Source organism: Hemitrygon akajei, chromosome 6 (assembly GCF_048418815.1).
Source record: "Hemitrygon akajei chromosome 6, sHemAka1.3, whole genome shotgun sequence".
NCBI classification, from domain to species: Eukaryota; Metazoa; Chordata; class Chondrichthyes; order Myliobatiformes; family Dasyatidae; genus Hemitrygon; species Hemitrygon akajei.
This window is the reverse complement of record NC_133129.1, coordinates 180,866,282-180,883,850: the sequence shown is the minus strand read 5'-3', so window position 1 is coordinate 180,883,850 and position 17,569 is coordinate 180,866,282. Positions and strand designations below refer to the sequence as shown.

The 17,569-nt window shown below is 44.6% G+C and overlaps 1 protein-coding gene across 5 annotated transcripts in view; it reads left to right on the top strand.

Moving 5' to 3' along the window:
* The window catches only part of mapk8ip1b (mitogen-activated protein kinase 8 interacting protein 1b), a 163,366-nt gene that overhangs the window by 142,859 nt on the left and 2,938 nt on the right, over positions 1-17,569 (top strand). For all 5 annotated transcript variants that reach the window (XM_073049862.1, XM_073049861.1, XM_073049865.1 and 2 more), the window contains exons 9-11: positions 4,091-4,210; positions 8,342-8,412; positions 11,073-11,171. In XM_073049862.1, coding sequence (XP_072905963.1) covers positions 4,091-4,210; positions 8,342-8,412; positions 11,073-11,171 — 290 coding nt within the window. The remainder of the gene's footprint in view (positions 1-4,090; positions 4,211-8,341; positions 8,413-11,072; positions 11,172-17,569) is intronic.

Here is a 17,569-nt window from a genome sequence, read left to right as displayed (position 1 = left end):
GCAGAACTGCACAAATGTTCCCAGTACTGTGACTTTAGAGATGGACTTTCTGATGCATTAAGGTCCAGGCTTATACGTGGCATGTATAGTCAAAGCACTCAAAGTAAAAGGCTGCAGATGGTGTCACATTCAAGGTCATATAGAGAGCATGTGCAAGACAGACAAAAAGCGCAGCTGAGTGAAAAGTCTTAAATGCAGAACTAAGCACCTGCATAAAGTTACCGAATATAAAACAGAATCAGACAACGTGGAGTCTGACAAAGGTGAACTGCCATGCCTAGAAATGCATAGTATAACTCAGCACATCACAAAATCATCTCGATCACAATAATGTGTCTGGTGTAAAACCGAAAACGGAGCTGGTTACAGGGTCAGCCTTGTCTATAATTTCAGAGGCTGACTACAACGGACTGTTTTCTGAAATATCATTAGAGGAGACCTCAATGATGCCAAAGACTTACACAGGCAATAAAGTGCTTCTCTAAGGCAAACTGAAAGATAATGTGACATATGGGGGCCAAACACAACAGTTAGAGCTTTATAAATTGGAAAGTGGAGGGACAGTACTTTTTGGATGTGAATGGTTGAGAAAAATCCAACTGGACTGACACTCAGTCAGAATTCTCAGTGTGCCATCAACTGACAATGGCAGCCCAAATGGTAGCACTAACCAGAGACTGGCTCAGCTGAGTGCTGATGAGAAGATGTTTGAGAAGGTAAAAGGTAAACTCATAGGCATGAAGGCCAGAATTGAACTGGATGGAACAGCAACATCAAGATTCCATAAAGCGCGTCTAGTGCCCTACACACTATGCCCTAAATTGGGTGCTGAACTGCAGAGCTTGGAGGTGCCTGGAATTCTCTCCAAGGCTGATTGGAGCAATTGGGCCATGCCTATTGTCCTGCTGATTAAGAATGGAAAGGCCGTAGCTGTTCGCATGTGGGGGGATTTCAAGGTGAGCATCAACCCAGTGCTGCGTACAGTGCAGTATCCCCTGCCAACAATAGAAGACATTTTTGCATCTTTGGCAGGCAGGGAGAGGTTTTCAAAGATTGAGTTGCCGCAAGCCTATCTGCAAATGGAGATCGAGCAGTTAAGCAGGAAGTTCCTCACAATCAACACTCACAAGAGATCGTTCCAGTACAATCAGCTCCAGCAATTTGGCAAAGTGCAATGGACCAAGAGCTCCAAGTTATCCCAGGAACAGAATGCTACCATCATCGTGACTGGCAAAAATGATGAAAAGCACCTCGAGAACCTTGGTGGAGTGCTTACCAGGCTGAGTGAGTATGGTATGTGAGCAAAGAGAGACGTGAGTTTTTCAAACATGAAATCTCATAATGTGGACGTGTCATTGACAAGCATGGTTTATATGTCACAGGAGGAGACTGAAGCAGTGTTACAGGCACCCAAACCGGAAAATATGTCACAACTCAGGTCATATTTGGGCCTTGTAGACTACTACGCTGGTTTCTCTCAAACATTACTACAGTGCTGCACCCATTGAACGGACCGTTACAGACAGGAGCAAAGTGGGAATGGTCAGAAAGATGTGAAAAAGCATTCAGGGAAACAAAGAGACTAATAACATCTGATGACTTGCTCCTCCATCATGAACCATCCTTGCCCGTCAGACTGGTGTGTGATGCGTCCCCTTATGGCATTGGAGCCGTTTTGTCACGCAGTATGAAAGATGGATCTGAACGCCCGATTGCGTTTGCTTCAAGATCACTGAAAAGCACAGAACACAACTGTGCACAGATCGGCTGAGAGGCCTTTAGTCTAGTATGGGGAATAACGAACTTCTACCACTACCTCTGCAGACAAAAGTTTACACTAGTGACAGATCACCAGCCCCTTGTATCCATTATAATCCCAGGAAGGGCATTCCAGTGATGACTGCTACCGGTTACAACATTGGGCACTGTTCCTGGGAGCCCACCCTTATGACATAGAGTTCAAGGTTACTAAACAACACAGCAATAGTATGAAAAGTCTTCATACCATGACCCATCAGAAGTGTTCCACACTGCATTGGTGGACCAGTTACCGGTAACAAATTCTGAAATGCAAAGGGAAACAAGGAATAATCCGACATTGTTAAAAGTCTGTGAAATCACTATGCAAGGATGGCCAGCCCACGGTAACCCTATGTTTCCAGAGTTCTCAGTGAGATGAGACCAACTGTCATATGACAAAGAACGCTGATGTGTGGATCTTATGTTGTGGTTCCCTCTAAACTGCGCACCTGAGTGTTAGAAAATCTGCATGAAAGACTCCTATGAAAGGGAAATTGAATGTTTTGTACATGAACAGTTTTATTTCCATTGAACTAAAGGGGGAGGAAGTGTAATGAATGGATCTATTTCTTATAGAGCAATGACACCCACACCAGCACTACGTTTTGACCTGTTTTTCTCTCCCTCCCTCTCCCCCTCCTCCTCTTCCCCTCTCCCCCTCCCCCCTCTCCCCCTCCCCCCTCTCCCCCTCCCCCTCTCTCCCCTCTCTCACCCTCTCTCCCCTCTCTCACCCTCTCTCTCCCTCTCGCCATCTCCCACATGCGTGCTTTTATTTAATCGACGTGTAGTTGTGCACTGACACAACAAATGAACAGTTAGGTGGTTCACAGAATAAAGAGGAGAGGTGAGAAGGAGAACTAGTGGGAGGAGTGTGTGGTTGATGGGTGGGGAAGCAGAGAGGTATAGGTTGATGGGGGCTGAATCAATTAGGAAGATGAAGAAGAAAGAATGGTGGAAAAGAGGACAGCGGTTGCTAAAAGTCTGAGAATTGGAATTGATTTATTATTGTCAAATGTACTCAGATACAGTGAAAAAGTTATATACTTCGTACAGATCAGATCATTATACAGTGCATTGAGGTAGAACAAGGCAAAACTATAACAGAATACAGAATGTAGTGGAACGACTACAGAGAAAGTGCAGTGCAGGAAAACCATAAAGTGTAAGATCATAATGAGGTAGATTATGAGGGCACAAGTCCAACTTAAAGTATTAGGATACTATTTAATGGTAGAAGCTGTCCTCGATCATGCTGTGGTGCATGCATTCAAGTTTTTCTCTCTTCTGCCCAATGGATGGAGTGAGCATACCCAATTTGCATATTAAAACAATGCTAACCAGTTTGAGCGGATTTTATTCCTGGTTTTGAGAAAATGATTTGTGCATAAGTTCAGAGAATTACCTCAAAGTGGGGGAGTTTCCTTTGGTTCCTCAATTAAGACCATAAGACATAGGAGCAGAATTGGGGTATCTGGCCCATTGTGTCTGCTCCACCATTACATCATGGCTGATATATTATCCCTCTCAACCTCATTCTCCTACCTTCTCCCTGCTACCTTTGATGCCCTTACTAATCAAGAACCAATCAACCTCCACTTTCAGTATACCCAATGACTTGGCCTCCACAGCTATCTGTAGCAATGAATTCCACAGATTCACCACCCTCTGGATAAAGAAGTTCCTCCTCACTTCTGTTCTAAAGGGACGTCTTTCTATTCTGAGGCTGTGCCCTCTGGTCCTAGACTCCCCCCCCCCCCCCCACCATAGAAAATACCCGTTCCAAATCCGCTCTACCCAGGCCTTTTCAGTATTTGGTAGGTTTCAATGTGATTCCCCACCCCCACCCCGCCATTCTTCGAAACTCCAGCATTTACAGGCCCAGAGCCATCAAACAGTTCTGACACATTAACCCTTTCATCCTCAGGATCAGGATTTCATTCTTGGGGTTGTATTCAAACTGGAAAGTCCACCCATGTTTAGATAGTGGAGCCCAGGATGATAGTTGTTGGCTTTGGCAATGTCTACCCTTCAATCAGTACTGCCTGGAAAGCGGATTATTTGCTGGTTATCACTTTTCTCTTTGTGTAAGCTTCCTTTGCATATATGGAGTGCCTCCAAAGTGATTATTGTAGGTAAAACAAATTGTGACATCCTAAAAGAGACATGAAAGATGCTATATCAATGCAGATCGTTTTCAATTCTGTGTGAGTCTCAGACTAAATGTGGTGATGTTGAGCGAAATTTCTCTTTTAACCACAATGTCTCAACTTCTTTGTGTTTCTCATGATAGATCGCAACAACAAGAAGGTTGACGGTACAGTTCAACCCTCCTTCCAGCTGTGTGTTGGAGATTAGCATGCGGGGTATTAAAATAGCCGTGGAACTCGAGGGACTTGGTGCCTATGAGAAGGTAAGTCCTGCCTGTCACATTTCTACAAATATAATAGATTGGTTTATGATTATCAAATGCACTAAATAACAGCAAAAACTATAACTCTGGCTTTGGCTAGTGGCTTTATATAGGGGATGATAGCCTCACCCCCCACCCCGGCCCAGCCAAACTTAAGAAATCTTGTTTGGGTGGATGCTACGCAATGTGTCCCCAGTTATAAATGTGTCCCCAAAATAACAAACAGTACACAATATGCGATTAAATGCGTTAATTGTGGAATTGAATTTAGGAGCCGAGAGGTAATGTTGCAGCTATATAGGACCCTGGTCAGACCCCACTTGGAGTAATGTGCTCATTTCTGGTCACATCACTACAAGAAGGATGTGGAAGCTATAGAAAGGGTGCAGAGGAGATGTACAAGGATGTTGCCTGGATTGGGGAGCATGCCTTATGAGAATAGGTTGAGTGAACTCAGCCTTTTCTCCTTGGAGCAACGGAGGATGAGAGGTGACCTGATAGAGGTGTATAAGATGATGAGAGGCATTGATCATGTGGATAGTTAGAGGCTTTTTCCCAGGGCTGAAATGGTTGCCACAGGAGGACACAGGTTTAAGGTGCTGGGGAGTAGGTACAGAGGAGATGTCAAGGAACCCTGAAAGCGAAAGGTCCAATTCTTGAAGGCTTACTGGGACCATGCTCCAGTGTGTCGCTATGGATAGGGAGTATTTATGCTAAAGCCATACTTGACACCGGGTGGCAGGTCACATTATTGTGCTGTTCGCTTTACAACTGGTATCTGAAGCATTTACCCTTGATCTCATTCAGGGCACTGGAGATCTGGGGTATCAGTGCTGGTGATTATCCATACGACAGTTATTTGTCAGTGAAGTTGGAGTTCTCGGAGGCCGATGTGGGAGTGTCTGAGGTCCTTGATACATTAGTTGCAGGTCTATCTGGACCCTGTTGAGAAGGGCGGTGTTTCAGTTCTGGTGGGGACCAACACCCCTCTTGTGAGGAGGCTCATGGGGGCCTGCAAGGAGAAGGCTGGCGAGAGGTTTCTGGGGACAATGTCCATGCACCAGGTGTTTTGAGCTGCTTTTGAGGATGTGCATGGCTACGTTAGGCCAGATACTGAATTTAGATGTAGGGAGTGTGTGATCCACCCAGTCAAAGCCAATGGTAGTACAGCCCAGGGAAGTAGCGAGAGTGATGGGGACACCCAAGTTTCCCGGTGTGCCTGAGGGTGAGGCCCTCTTATCGGACGCTCTGGAAGACCATGGGGGGGGGGGGGGCGCAATTTTCTGCTGTGGTACTGGTGATATATACTGTGCAAGAATCTCAGGCACATATATGCATATACCTAGGTGCCAAAAACACTCTGCTAGTGTCCTCTTCTAATCAACATTGGCCAGTGGCAGAGAGGGAGTGCCGTGGGGGCAGGGATTGGCATGGATGCAGACACAGCCAGCCATGAGACACCAGCCAAGGTCATTTGATTCCAAACAATTGGTTTACTGATCATTACAGAATGCCTCTCTGGTGCTTCCTGCTCCCTCTCCTCTCCCTTTTTCACCAACCATGACTCCTCGCTCCCTGTCCCCTTCCCACTCTCAGCCCACAATAGAGACTCGTATCAGGATCAGATTTATCATCACTCACGTGTCATGAAATTTTTTTTTTGCAGCATTAGTACAGTGCAATGCATAAAATGACTCCTGTACTGTGCAAAAGCCTTAGGCACCCTGGCTATATATATGTGCCTAAGACTTCAGCCCAGTACCGTGTGCTTATATATATTTATTTATATCCTCCAACTTGTATATACCCAATGACTTGGCCTCCCAGCTGTCAGTGACAATGGATTTCATAGATTCACTCATCCTCTGTGTAAGGAACTTTTTCCTCAACTCCATTCTAAATGGATGTCCCTCAATTCTGATACTGTGCCCTCTGGTCCTCGACCCCATTATAGGAAACATCCTCTCCACTTGTACCTAGGACTTCCAGTATTCGATAGGTTTCAATGAGATTTCCCCCCACCCTGCATTCTTCTAAACTCCAGTGAGTGGAGGTGCAGAGCCATCAAATGCTCCTCATACACTAACCTGGCTCTTCACTTCTGGGATCTTTCTCGTGAACCTCCTCTGGACCCTCTCTATAATCAGCACATCTTTTTTTTTCAGAAAAGCAGCTCAAAACTGCAGACCATACTCTAAATATGGTCTGATCAGTGCCTTATAAAGCCTTAGTATTACATCTTTGCTTTTATATTTAGTCCTCTTGAAATAAATGTTAACACTGGATTTGCCTTCCTTACCACTGACTCAACCTGCAAGTTAATCTTTTAGGAATCTATCACACAAACTCCCAAGCCCCTTTGCACCTCTGATTTTTGAATTTTCTCCCCATTTAGATATGTTAGTATATGTTAGATATGTTAGATATGGCCCTTGTGGCTAAAGGGATCAGGGGGTATGGAGAGAAAGCAGGTACAGGGTTCTGAGTTGGATGATCAGCCATGATCATACTGAATGGCGGTGCAGGGTCGAAGGGCCGAATGGCCTACTCCTGCACCTGTTTTCTATGTTTCTATTTAGAAAATATTGTACGCCAAAGTGCATGATCATGTACTTCCCTACACTATATTCCATCTGCCATTTCTTTGCCTACTCCCCCAGTCAGAATCAGAATCAGATTTAATATCACTGGCATATGTCATGAAATTTGTTAACTTTGCAGCAGCAGTACAATACAATACATGATAAAACTGAATTACAGTAAGTATATATATATATTAAATAGTTAAGATGAGTAATGCAGTTACATTTGCAGTTTTCCTGTCCTCAGAAACCATTCCAAAATCTAGTGATTCTAGTGATCATTACTAATGCCTCCACAATCTTTCAGCTACCTCGTTCAGAACCCTGGGGTGTAGTCCAGCTGTCTACCTTCAGGCTTTTCAACTTCCTAAGCACCTTCTTCTGAGTAATAATAACAACACTCACTTCTGCCCCATGACACTCGTGCATTTCTGGCATTCTGCTAATGTCTTCCACAGTGAAGATTGATGCAGAGTACTTATTAAATTCATCTGCCATTTCTTTGTTTCCCAGTACTACCTCTCCAGTGTCACTTTCCAGCAGTCTGGTGTCCACTCTCATCTCTTGTTTACTCTTTATATATTGAAAAAAAAACATTTTGTATCCTCATTAGCTAGCTTACCTTCATATTTCATCTGTTCTCCCTTTATGGCTTTTTTGTTGGTTTTTAAAAGCTTCCCAATCCTCTACCTTCCCACTAATATTTACTCTATTACATGCCCTCTCTTTAGCTTTTATGCTGTCTTTGACTTCCCTTGTCAGCCATCCTCCCTTTATCTTTAGGATATATCCTTCTTGTGCCTTCCAAATATCCTCCAGAAACACCAGCTGTTGCTGTTTTGCCATCTTCCCTGCTACTGTCCTCTTCTAATCAACATTGGCCAGTTACTCTCTCATGCCTCTGTCATTGCCTTTACTCCATTGTAGTACTGATACATCTGATTTTAGCTTCTCCTTCCGAAACAACAGGGTTGAATTCTATCATTTTACAATAACCGGCTCCTCAGGGTTCCTTTACCTTAAGCTCCTAATCAATGTGGGTTGTGACATGACCCCCAATCTAGAATTGAGATTCCCCTCAAACACGTTTAGCCTGTTTAGACTATGCTATCTCAAGTAGCAATCCTATAAGCTGGATTTTCAACAACTCCCTCACTTAGATCTTTAGATTAGAGTTATATTGCATCGGAACAGCCATTTAAACCATCAAATCCATGCTGACCCTTTTTCCCTTCTGTACTAAACTATCCTGCTCACATTAGGACTGTAACCACCTCTGCTTTGCCTGTTGAAATGCCTTCTAGGCATAGTGACTGCATCTGGTTCTCTGACACTCACTCACACTCTAAGGATAATGTACGGTGTCCGGTCAACCAGCCTTAGGGACGTGAGAAAGACCCCAGATTAAATCCACAGAGAGTGAACATACAGAACGCACCCGTGCAGTGCCTGGGGTCAGGATTGAGCCTGGGTCTCTGGCTGCTCTCCCTACTGTGCCACCGAGCTGCTTACTGCGCATTAATTCTTCTTCTCTGTTATCTTGCGGCAGGGCAGTAAATGCAGTCACTTCTTCCAGTTGAAGAACGTTTCATTCTGTGGATATCATCCAAAGAACACCAAGTAAGTGAGATTTAAGGAGATAAATGTATTTGTCACATGTACATCAAAACTTCCAGTTAAATGAATCGTTTGCATCAACAACCAAGGCAGTCTGAGGACTGTGCTGGGGTCAGCCATGCTTCTGGCACTAACATAGCACACTCACAACTCAGTACCCGTAGCCTGTACACAAGGATGTCTTTGGAATGTGGAAGGAAACCAGAACAGCCAGAGAAAACCCATGTGGTCACAGGGGGAACATACAAACTCATTACAGACAGTGAAGGGAATTGAACCCTGATTGCTAGTGCTGTAAAGCGTTGTGCTAATCACTATGCTACTGTGCCTTACCAAGGTTCTTTAATCCATCTGTCATTCTGGAGTGACCTATCAGAGTGCAGTCTGACCACAGGCAATCCAATCCCATCCCTACCCCAACCACAGCCAATCCGAAGCCAAAGCACTATGGCCATCAAGATCCAGGGTGTGTGTCCAACAAGTTTTCAGATGACCATCTCAAATCATCCGAAGGAGGATAAACCATCAAACATAGATCTAAGGTAAAGTAATACTAACCCCAGCCATCCTGAGGGGACCCACCCAACCTGATCAGAATCAAGATATTTGAGAATTCACACCCACATGACCCTAACTAATACATACATAATGGCTCAGGCCTCTTGCCTCCCTCCTTTGGCTACCCTCCTTTTCCTTTCTGCCTTGCCCTTTTTCTTTTGCCCATTCCTTCCTCAATCCCTACCTCCCCAGCTTGGCTCCTGCCTGCCTCCTCCCTCCTTTCCTGCATGTCTTTTTCCCTTTTCCTCCTCCACCTTGTCATTCTTCTCTTCCACCTCCTCCACCTCATTGTCCATCTTTGTTCCTCGCGAAGGATGGCTTACCTCCATTCTAGTTCCATGGGCCAAGGAGTGGTTGATGAAATCAGAAGAGGTGAGCAGGGGGTGTGGGAAGTAGTGTGCACCTTCTGTTCTTTCTGCTGGGTTTCCTTATGCTTCAGATGAAGAAACCGAGATATTTCATCCACCCTTCAACTGGATAGAGCCCATGTTTCTCCTCCTTCCTGAAAACCCATTGGCCATGGGTTCCCAAAGGCCAGTGAGCATGTTATGTCACTTGGAGAGCATCCTTTCTCATAGAGTCATAGAACACTTCAGCACAGAAACAGACTCTTCGATCCATCTTCCATGCCAACCAGCAAGTTTTAGTGATCTAAATTTTGTGGGCACCACGGAAGCTTAGCAGTTACCTTGATGCTTTTACAGCTCGTGGTGTTCTGGAGTTCAGAGTTCAATTCCGGTGCTGTTCTCTGTAGGTCCTTCCCATGGAATGCATGGGTTTTCCTCGGGTGCTCCTGTTTCCTCTCACAGTCCAAAGACGTACCAGGGAGATTAACTAGTCATTGTAAGTTGTCCCGTGATCGGCTTTGTTGGGGGTTGCTGGGGCAAATGATTAAATACATAAATAAATAAATGCTCTTTCTGAAAGGGTAGTGGGTCCTCAGAAGTTATTGGATAAACACATGATCAGGAGACGCTTACTGCTGCTGAGACAAAGCAGTCGGAATGGGTTGTAGTCAGGAGTGGGTGGGAAGGGGGAAGAAGCCAGAATAAGAAGGTGCGAGGAGGGAGAGGAATACAAGCCGGCAGGTGATAAGTGAGTCCAATGAGGGGGAAGGTAGGTGGACGGTCCTTGGGAGAGCCTGCCTGTTTAACAGAGAGGAACACACATGGTTACTGGATGACAGCAGACACGATGTGTTAGTTCCAGACACTCATTCTGTCTATAAGAGTCATGTAGGAGGCATCAGTGAAATTGCTGGCAATCCAGACATACTTGCAGAGAGACATCTTGTGAATTTCAAAAGGGCATCTCTTTACCCAGATGCCTACAGGACCCAAATCCACAAGCCACACAAACTTAATCTTCACTGGGACAGTTCCAGAACAATATCTGTTCTGTATGTGAGAGATATCTATAGCCAAATAAGGACATCCAGGAAACCACTTTCATGGCAAATCATAAAGACAAGAGACTCTGAAGGTGCTGGAATCCAGAGCAACACACACAAAATGCTGGAGGAACTCAACAGGTCAGGCAGTATCTATGGACATGAATAAAGAGTTGACATTTTAGGCCAAGGCCCTTCATCGGGATTGGAAAGGAAGGGGGAGGAAGCTAGAATAGGAAGGTGGGGGGGGGGGAAAGTGGAGGGAGAGGAACTCAAGCCGGCAGGTGATAGGTGAGGCCAGGTGAGGAGGAAGGCGAGTGGGTGGGGTAGGGGGCATGCAGTAAGAAGGTGGGAGGGTAAAGGACTGCAGATGAATGAATCTGACAGGAGAGGAGAGTGGACTGTAGGAGGAAGAGAATGAGGAGGGACACCAGAGGGAGGTGATGGGTAAGAGAGGAACAGAATGGGGAATGGAAATTAAGGAGGAGAGGCAAAGAGGAGAAATTACCATTGGGGCAGGATTTATCAGGGCCTGAAACATTGACTGTTTATCCCCCTCCATAGATGCTGCCTTGGCTGCTGAGTTGCTCCAGCATTTTGTGTGTGTAACTCCAGAAATGGGTCACGTTGTCTACCAGCACAGCATGTCAAATAGCCACTGTCCCTGAAAATTCTCCTCATCTTCCCTTGTTTTTCTCTCTCTCTCTCCTTTCAGATATTTTGGGTTTATCACCAAACATCCTTCAGATCACCGATTTGCTTGCCACGTTTTTGTCTCCGAGGATTCAACAAAGCCGATTGCGGAGTCAGTGGGGTAAGGTATTGTTTTCTCTGGTGCCTGAAGTCAGAGGTGTCAGTTCAGCAGTGTAGTCAGAAATGCCAAAAGCTAATGGCTATGTAGCATTCACCCCAGGACCACCTGACTCAAAACAGTTACTTTCCCCAAGCAGTAAGGCTGATCAACACCTCCACCCACTAACCCACCCCTCCACACCCCCAAACACCACTACTTTATCATTTCCTGTCAGTCACCTTGTGTTGACACTCCTGTGCCTAGCGTCACTTTATGGACATACAATCAATCTATGTATATAAGCTATCATATATTTATAGTTATTGTATTTTTTTATTATTATTGTGTTCTCTATCTTAGGTTTTTTGTGCTACATCGGATCCGGAGTAACAATTATTTCATTCTCATTTACACTTGTGTACTGGAAATGATACTAAACGATCTTGAATCTCAAGTAAAAACATAAGCAAAGTAAAAAAATGTAAAAGAAAAGTGAAATTTACACAGATGTTGCCGGGACTTGATTACCTGAGTTAACCTGAAAGGTTGAATAGTTTAGCACTTTAATATACATTAATATAGCACATTAATATACATTAATGATTTAGATGAAGGGATTAAAAGTAACATTAGCAAATTTGCTATGACACAAAGCTGGGTGGCAGTGTGAAATGTCAGGAGGATGTTATGAGAATGCAGGGTGACTTGGACAGGTTGGGTGAGTGGGCAAATGTATGGCAGATGCAGTTTAATGTGGATAAATGTGAGGTTATCCACTTTGGTGGCAAGAACAGGAAGGCAGATTACTATCTAAATGGAGTCAAGTTAGGAAAAGGGGAAGTACAATGAGATGTAGGTGTTCTTGTACATCAGTCAATGAAAGCAAGCATGCAGATACAGCAGGCAGTGAAGAAAGCTAATGGCATGCTGGCCTTTATAACAAGAGGAATTGAGTATAGGAGTAAAGAGGTCCTTCTGCAGCTGTACAGGGCCCTGGTGAGACCCCACCTGGAGTACTGTGTGCAGTTTTGGTCTCCAAATTTGAGGAAGGACATTCTTGCTATTGAGGGAGTGCAGCGTAGGTTCACAAGGTTAATTCCCGGAATGGCGGGACTGTCATATGTCATATTGGAGCGACTGGGCTTGTATACACTGGAATTTAGAAGGATGAGAGGTGATCTGATTGAAACATATAAGATTATTAAGGGATTGGACACACTGGAGGCAGGAAGCATGTTCCCGCTGATGGGTGAGTCCAGAACTAGAGGCCACGGTTTAAGAAGGAGGGGTAGGCCATTTAGAACAGAGATGCGGAAAAACTTTTTCACCCAGAGAGTGATGGATATGTGGAATGCTCTGCCCCAGAAGGCAGTAGAGGCCAAGTCTCTGGATGCATTCAAGAGAGAGTTAGATAGAGCTCTTATAGATAGCAGGGTCAAGGGATATGGGGAAAGGGCAGGAACGGGGTACTGATTGTGTATGATCAGCCATGATCACAGTGAATGGCGGTGCTGGCTAGAAGGGCCGAATGGCCTACTCCTGCACCTATTGTCTATTGTCTATTTATTTTGGACAATGAAGGAAGATTTAATAGAGGAGTACAAAATAATGATCTTGATGATAGGTTAGTTTATACAAAATAAACTTCTCACCATGTGATTAAAAACAAAATGAAGAGACAGTGATACTGTGCAGAAATTGTCAGCTTCTCTGAGAAAAGTAATGTGACCTGAAACAGCCAAAACTGGGGGATTTTAATTCCTGATATTCAATTCCATTTGCAGTTCTTCAGACAATGTAAATGTCCTTGTTTAGATCCAGCATGACTGAGGCTTGGGTTGTTAAATTCCACAGGATTATAAACAATTATGAGGGATATAAATGCAAGCAGGCTTTTTCCACTGAGCTTGGGTGAGACTAGAACTAGAGGTCATAGGTTAAAGGTGAAATATTTAAGGGGAATGTGAGGGGGAAATTCTTCACTCAGAGGTCGGTGTGAGTGTGACACGAGCTGCCAGCAGAGGTGGTGGATGTGGGTTTGATTGCGATATTTAAGGAAAGTTTGGTAAGTACATGGATGGGAGGAGTGTGGAGGGATGTGGTCCAGGTGCAGGTCGATGGGAACAGGCAGAATAACAGTTTGGCATGGATGAGATGCTGTAATGCTCCATGACTCTACAAACAACATATATTCAATCAAGTTGGACTGTCTTGAAATCTACATTCAGTGGCCAGTTTATTCGGTATAGGAGTGGAACCCTGTGTGGTCTTCTGCTGCTGTAGCTCATCCACTTCAGGGTTTGATGTGTTGTGCATTCAGAGATGTTCTTCTGCACACCACTGTTGTAACATGTGGTTATTTGAGTTACTGTTGCCTTCCTGTCAGCTTGAACCAGCCTGGCCATTCTCCTCTGACCTCCCTCATCAACAAAGTGTTTTCATCCACAGAACTACCACTCACTGGATTTGATTTTCTTTTTTGCACCATTCTCTGTAAACTCTAGAGATAGTTTTGTATGAAGATCCCAGGAGATCAGGGTGTCTCTATAGAGTTTCCTTTGGCTTCCACAGGACATTTTTTTCTGTAGTTTGCCGTAAAGCAGTCTCTTAGGCAGCCAGTGGTTTGACATATGAACCATGAACCATACCAATCTGTGAAACATCCGGATAAGATGTTTTCTATGATGCAATCTGAATTGGTCCTCTCCGAGTTACTACTTCAGTTATAATCATCCCTTCCTTACCTCTCTCCTTTTCTCACTCCATGGCAATTTGCATCTGAAACCTTTCGGGGCAACATAATACGGAACTATTTTCCTACCTGTCAAGTTTCTATGATACAATGACACAGACTTTGCTGATTTTGAATAAGTGTTTCATCCCAATAAGGATTAAAGGTCCTGGTTCAATATGCTGGGAATCCAAAGTATTACACTCAAGATGCTGAGGAACTCAGCAGGTCAGGCAGCATCTGTGGAAAAGAGTAAACAGGCGATGTTTCAGTCCAAGAGCCTTCATCAGGACTGGAAAGGAAGGGGAGAAGGTCTTCAGTCCTCTCCTATCAGATTCCCCTTATCCACCCTGTTACCTCTTTCAACAAACAACTGCCCAGCTCTTCACATCAATCCCTCCCACTCTCCCGGTTTCACCCATCACTTGCCACCTTGTACTTCTTCCTCCCCTCCACCCTCCTTCTTATTCTGACTTCTCCCCCATCCCTTTCCATTCCTGCGGAAGGGTCTTGACCCAAAACAGTGACAGTTCACTCATTTCCATAGATGTTGCCTGACCTGCTGAGTTCCTCCAGCATTTTGGGTGTGTAGCTTGGGATTTGCTGTGGTGTGTTGGTGGGACATGCAAGAAAAAAGCAACATTAACAATTATGAAGGAAACAAACTATTTAAAAATATAGTTAGAGGTTGAAGTATGGATATGGAATAAACTGTGTATAAATACATAAATACCCCAACATGTTGTTCATTGACCCATCATATAACGATGAAAACCACTCTAGTCACCTCTAGTCAAATGTGAAGAAAAAGCATTTCAGGATGTATATTGTATACATTTATTTGAGATTAAATGTACCTTCGAAACCTTTGAATTTGTAGGGGCTGGACTGGACTGTGGGTACATAGTTGGCTGGAAAGGCCAATCCACACTTGAAAAGTTTTTTGGCAGTGTGGGCAAAAGATGGCAGCCACGTTGGGTTGGGGGCCATTGGTTTGGGCTTTCCTGGCCAGCCTACATCTCTCTGTTGCAATTGTCCTTTCCGCCTCAGTGTGTCACTGCGCCCTTATGGAGGGGGGAGCACCACTCAACGCAATCCTGTGTGATATGTTCCCAGGTGTCTGGGTTGATGCCAAAAGCTTTCAGTGAAGTTTTCAAGTGTTTTTATTGTGGTTCCTTTGGCTCACACAGGAAGATTTTTTTTTTTCTGTAGTTTGCTGTAAAGCAGTCTGTTAGGCAGCCGATGGTTTGACATATGAACTATGTGTCCTGCATAACTGAGACTACATCAAGATGGTGTAGATACTTGTCAGGCCCAACTTGGTAAGCGTCAGGGATTCTGTCTTGCCACTTAATGTTGAGGAGCTTTCTGAGGCCAGCTGTCTGAAAATTGTTCAGTTTCTTGGCATGCTGTTAGTACAGTGCCATGTTCGCAGGCGTAAAGCAGAGGGGGAAATACTGTGGCCCTATACACATTCAACTTCATCTGCAGACTCGTGCCTCTTCATTCCAGATGTTGGTATAAAGTCTGCAAAGGCTACACTTCCTTGGGCAATCCTGGGGCTTACTTCATCATTAGTGTTGATTTTCTGGGACAGTGTGCTGCCAGGATACCTGAACCTGTTGACTGGGTTGAGTCTTTGACAGTTGACTGTGATGTTTGGCGCAATGTCTGATTTCCCTGGAACTTGCTGATTCATTACTTCAGTCTTCTTGGCGTTGATGGTAAGTCCAAAGTTGGTACATGCATCAGAAAACTTGTTGACACAGTGCTGCTTATCACCTTTTGAACCTGCATTGAGGACACAGTCATCAACAAAAAGGAAGTCTCTAATGATGTCTGTCATAGACTTAGTTTTTGCTTGGAGCCTCCTGAGGCTGAGCAGTTTCCCATCAGTGCAGAATCTGATGCTGACGCCTATGTTGCCATCTCTGAAGGCATCGGTCAATGTTGCAGAAATCTCCAGAATGTATAGCATTGGTGTGAAAACGCAGCCCTGCTTGACCCTGACTGAGACAGTGAAGGGTTGGGATGTCTCACCATTGTCCTGATCTCTAGCTTGCATGCCATCATGGAATTGTTGCATTAAGGTGATGATCTTCCTCGGGCATCCATACTTTGCCATGATCTTCCACAGACCCTCTCTGCTAACAGTGTCAAAGGCCTTAGTCAGATCAACAGAGCAGGAGAACAGATCCGCAATTTGCTTCTGACTTTTCTCTTGCAGCAAACACCATGTTGATAATGCCATGCATTTTCTGGAATCCACACTGGCTCTCTAGTCAAGGTGTTAAGTGAGGTGGTTGAGAAGAAGCCTGGCACAGATCTGACCTGCAATAGACATCAAGGATATTCCCTGACAATTGTTGCAGGGCTGTGGCTCCCTTTTATCCAAGTGGATGATGGCTACATCTTTAAATTTCTGTGGAATTGTCTCTTGCTGCCACATGGAGCTTTTCTGTTAGCACTGTACCACCTTCCTTGCAGGTCTCAACTGGTATTGCATCCAACCCGGGCGTTTTGCCACGAGAGGGTTAATGTATCGCTTTCTGAGTCCTGGCTAGGTCGGTGGAACATCCAGTGCTTCATTGACAGGTACTTGGAGTAGGTGATCGATGGCTTTGTCATTTATGGTTGAAGGACAATTCAGAACACTGTTCAAGTGCTCAGATCACTTATGAAGAATTTTCTCCTTATCCATGATTAATGTGTTCCCATGAGCGCTAAGGAGAGGGGATGATCCTGATGATGTGGAGTTCCAGGCTTCTTTTAGTGCAGAGTAAAAATCTTTTAAGTATTATCTATCTGTATATTGCTGGATCTCATCAGCTTTATTGTTCAGACAGAAATCCTGTGTCTGCCGCAGTTTGTGTTGTACAGTCCTTTATATGTCATTGAAGGCATCCTTCGTTGAGATGGACTTAGGGTTGCTGCTGAAAGCTTTGTGGAGATGATGTTTCTCATTAGCAGTTATTTGGTGTTGACACGGCTTTCATCAAGCCAGTCTATGTGTTTTCTGGTAGCAGGCCGCTGAACCTCCGTAGTAGTGTTGTCGATCACCTCCTGAAGGGTTGACCAAGCAGTTTCCACATTCTGATTGTCCAGAGGGGTCAGGTTCAAGTGGCTTTCCAGAGTGTCAACAAAGGACTGCATTATGTTGCTGCTGTTCAGCTTGGAGCCCTTGGGGCTTTCTTTCCTTGCCAGCGTCTCTTGGGCTGGATGTGGACGTTCAGTTTTGAAACAATGAGATAGTGGTAACCCCAGCACTGAACATAGATTTTGTCACCCTTACATTCGGACTGTCTCGCTTCCTGACGATGACATAGCCAGGTCTTAGAGTGGGGGTTCAGCCACAAGGTTCTGTTATGGCTGGGAAGGGAAGATGGTGCTGGTGATCAACAAGTCTCGTTCAGCACATGGCTGGAGTAGTTAGAAGACCATTTCTGTTGCAGCGGTCAATGCTGTATTTCCCAATGACCCCCGGCTCTCGAGGTGTTGTCAGAGCTTACTCTTGTGTTGAAATCACTAAGGATGGATAAACTTGTCCATTTTGGAAACAGTGTCAATAACTGAGCGCAGTTCTTCATAGAACTTGTCCTCGACATCATCTGGGTTAGAAATGGTTGAGGCATAAGTGCTGATGATGGAGACATGCTTCCTACTAAGTGACAGGGAGAGTTTCATGGTC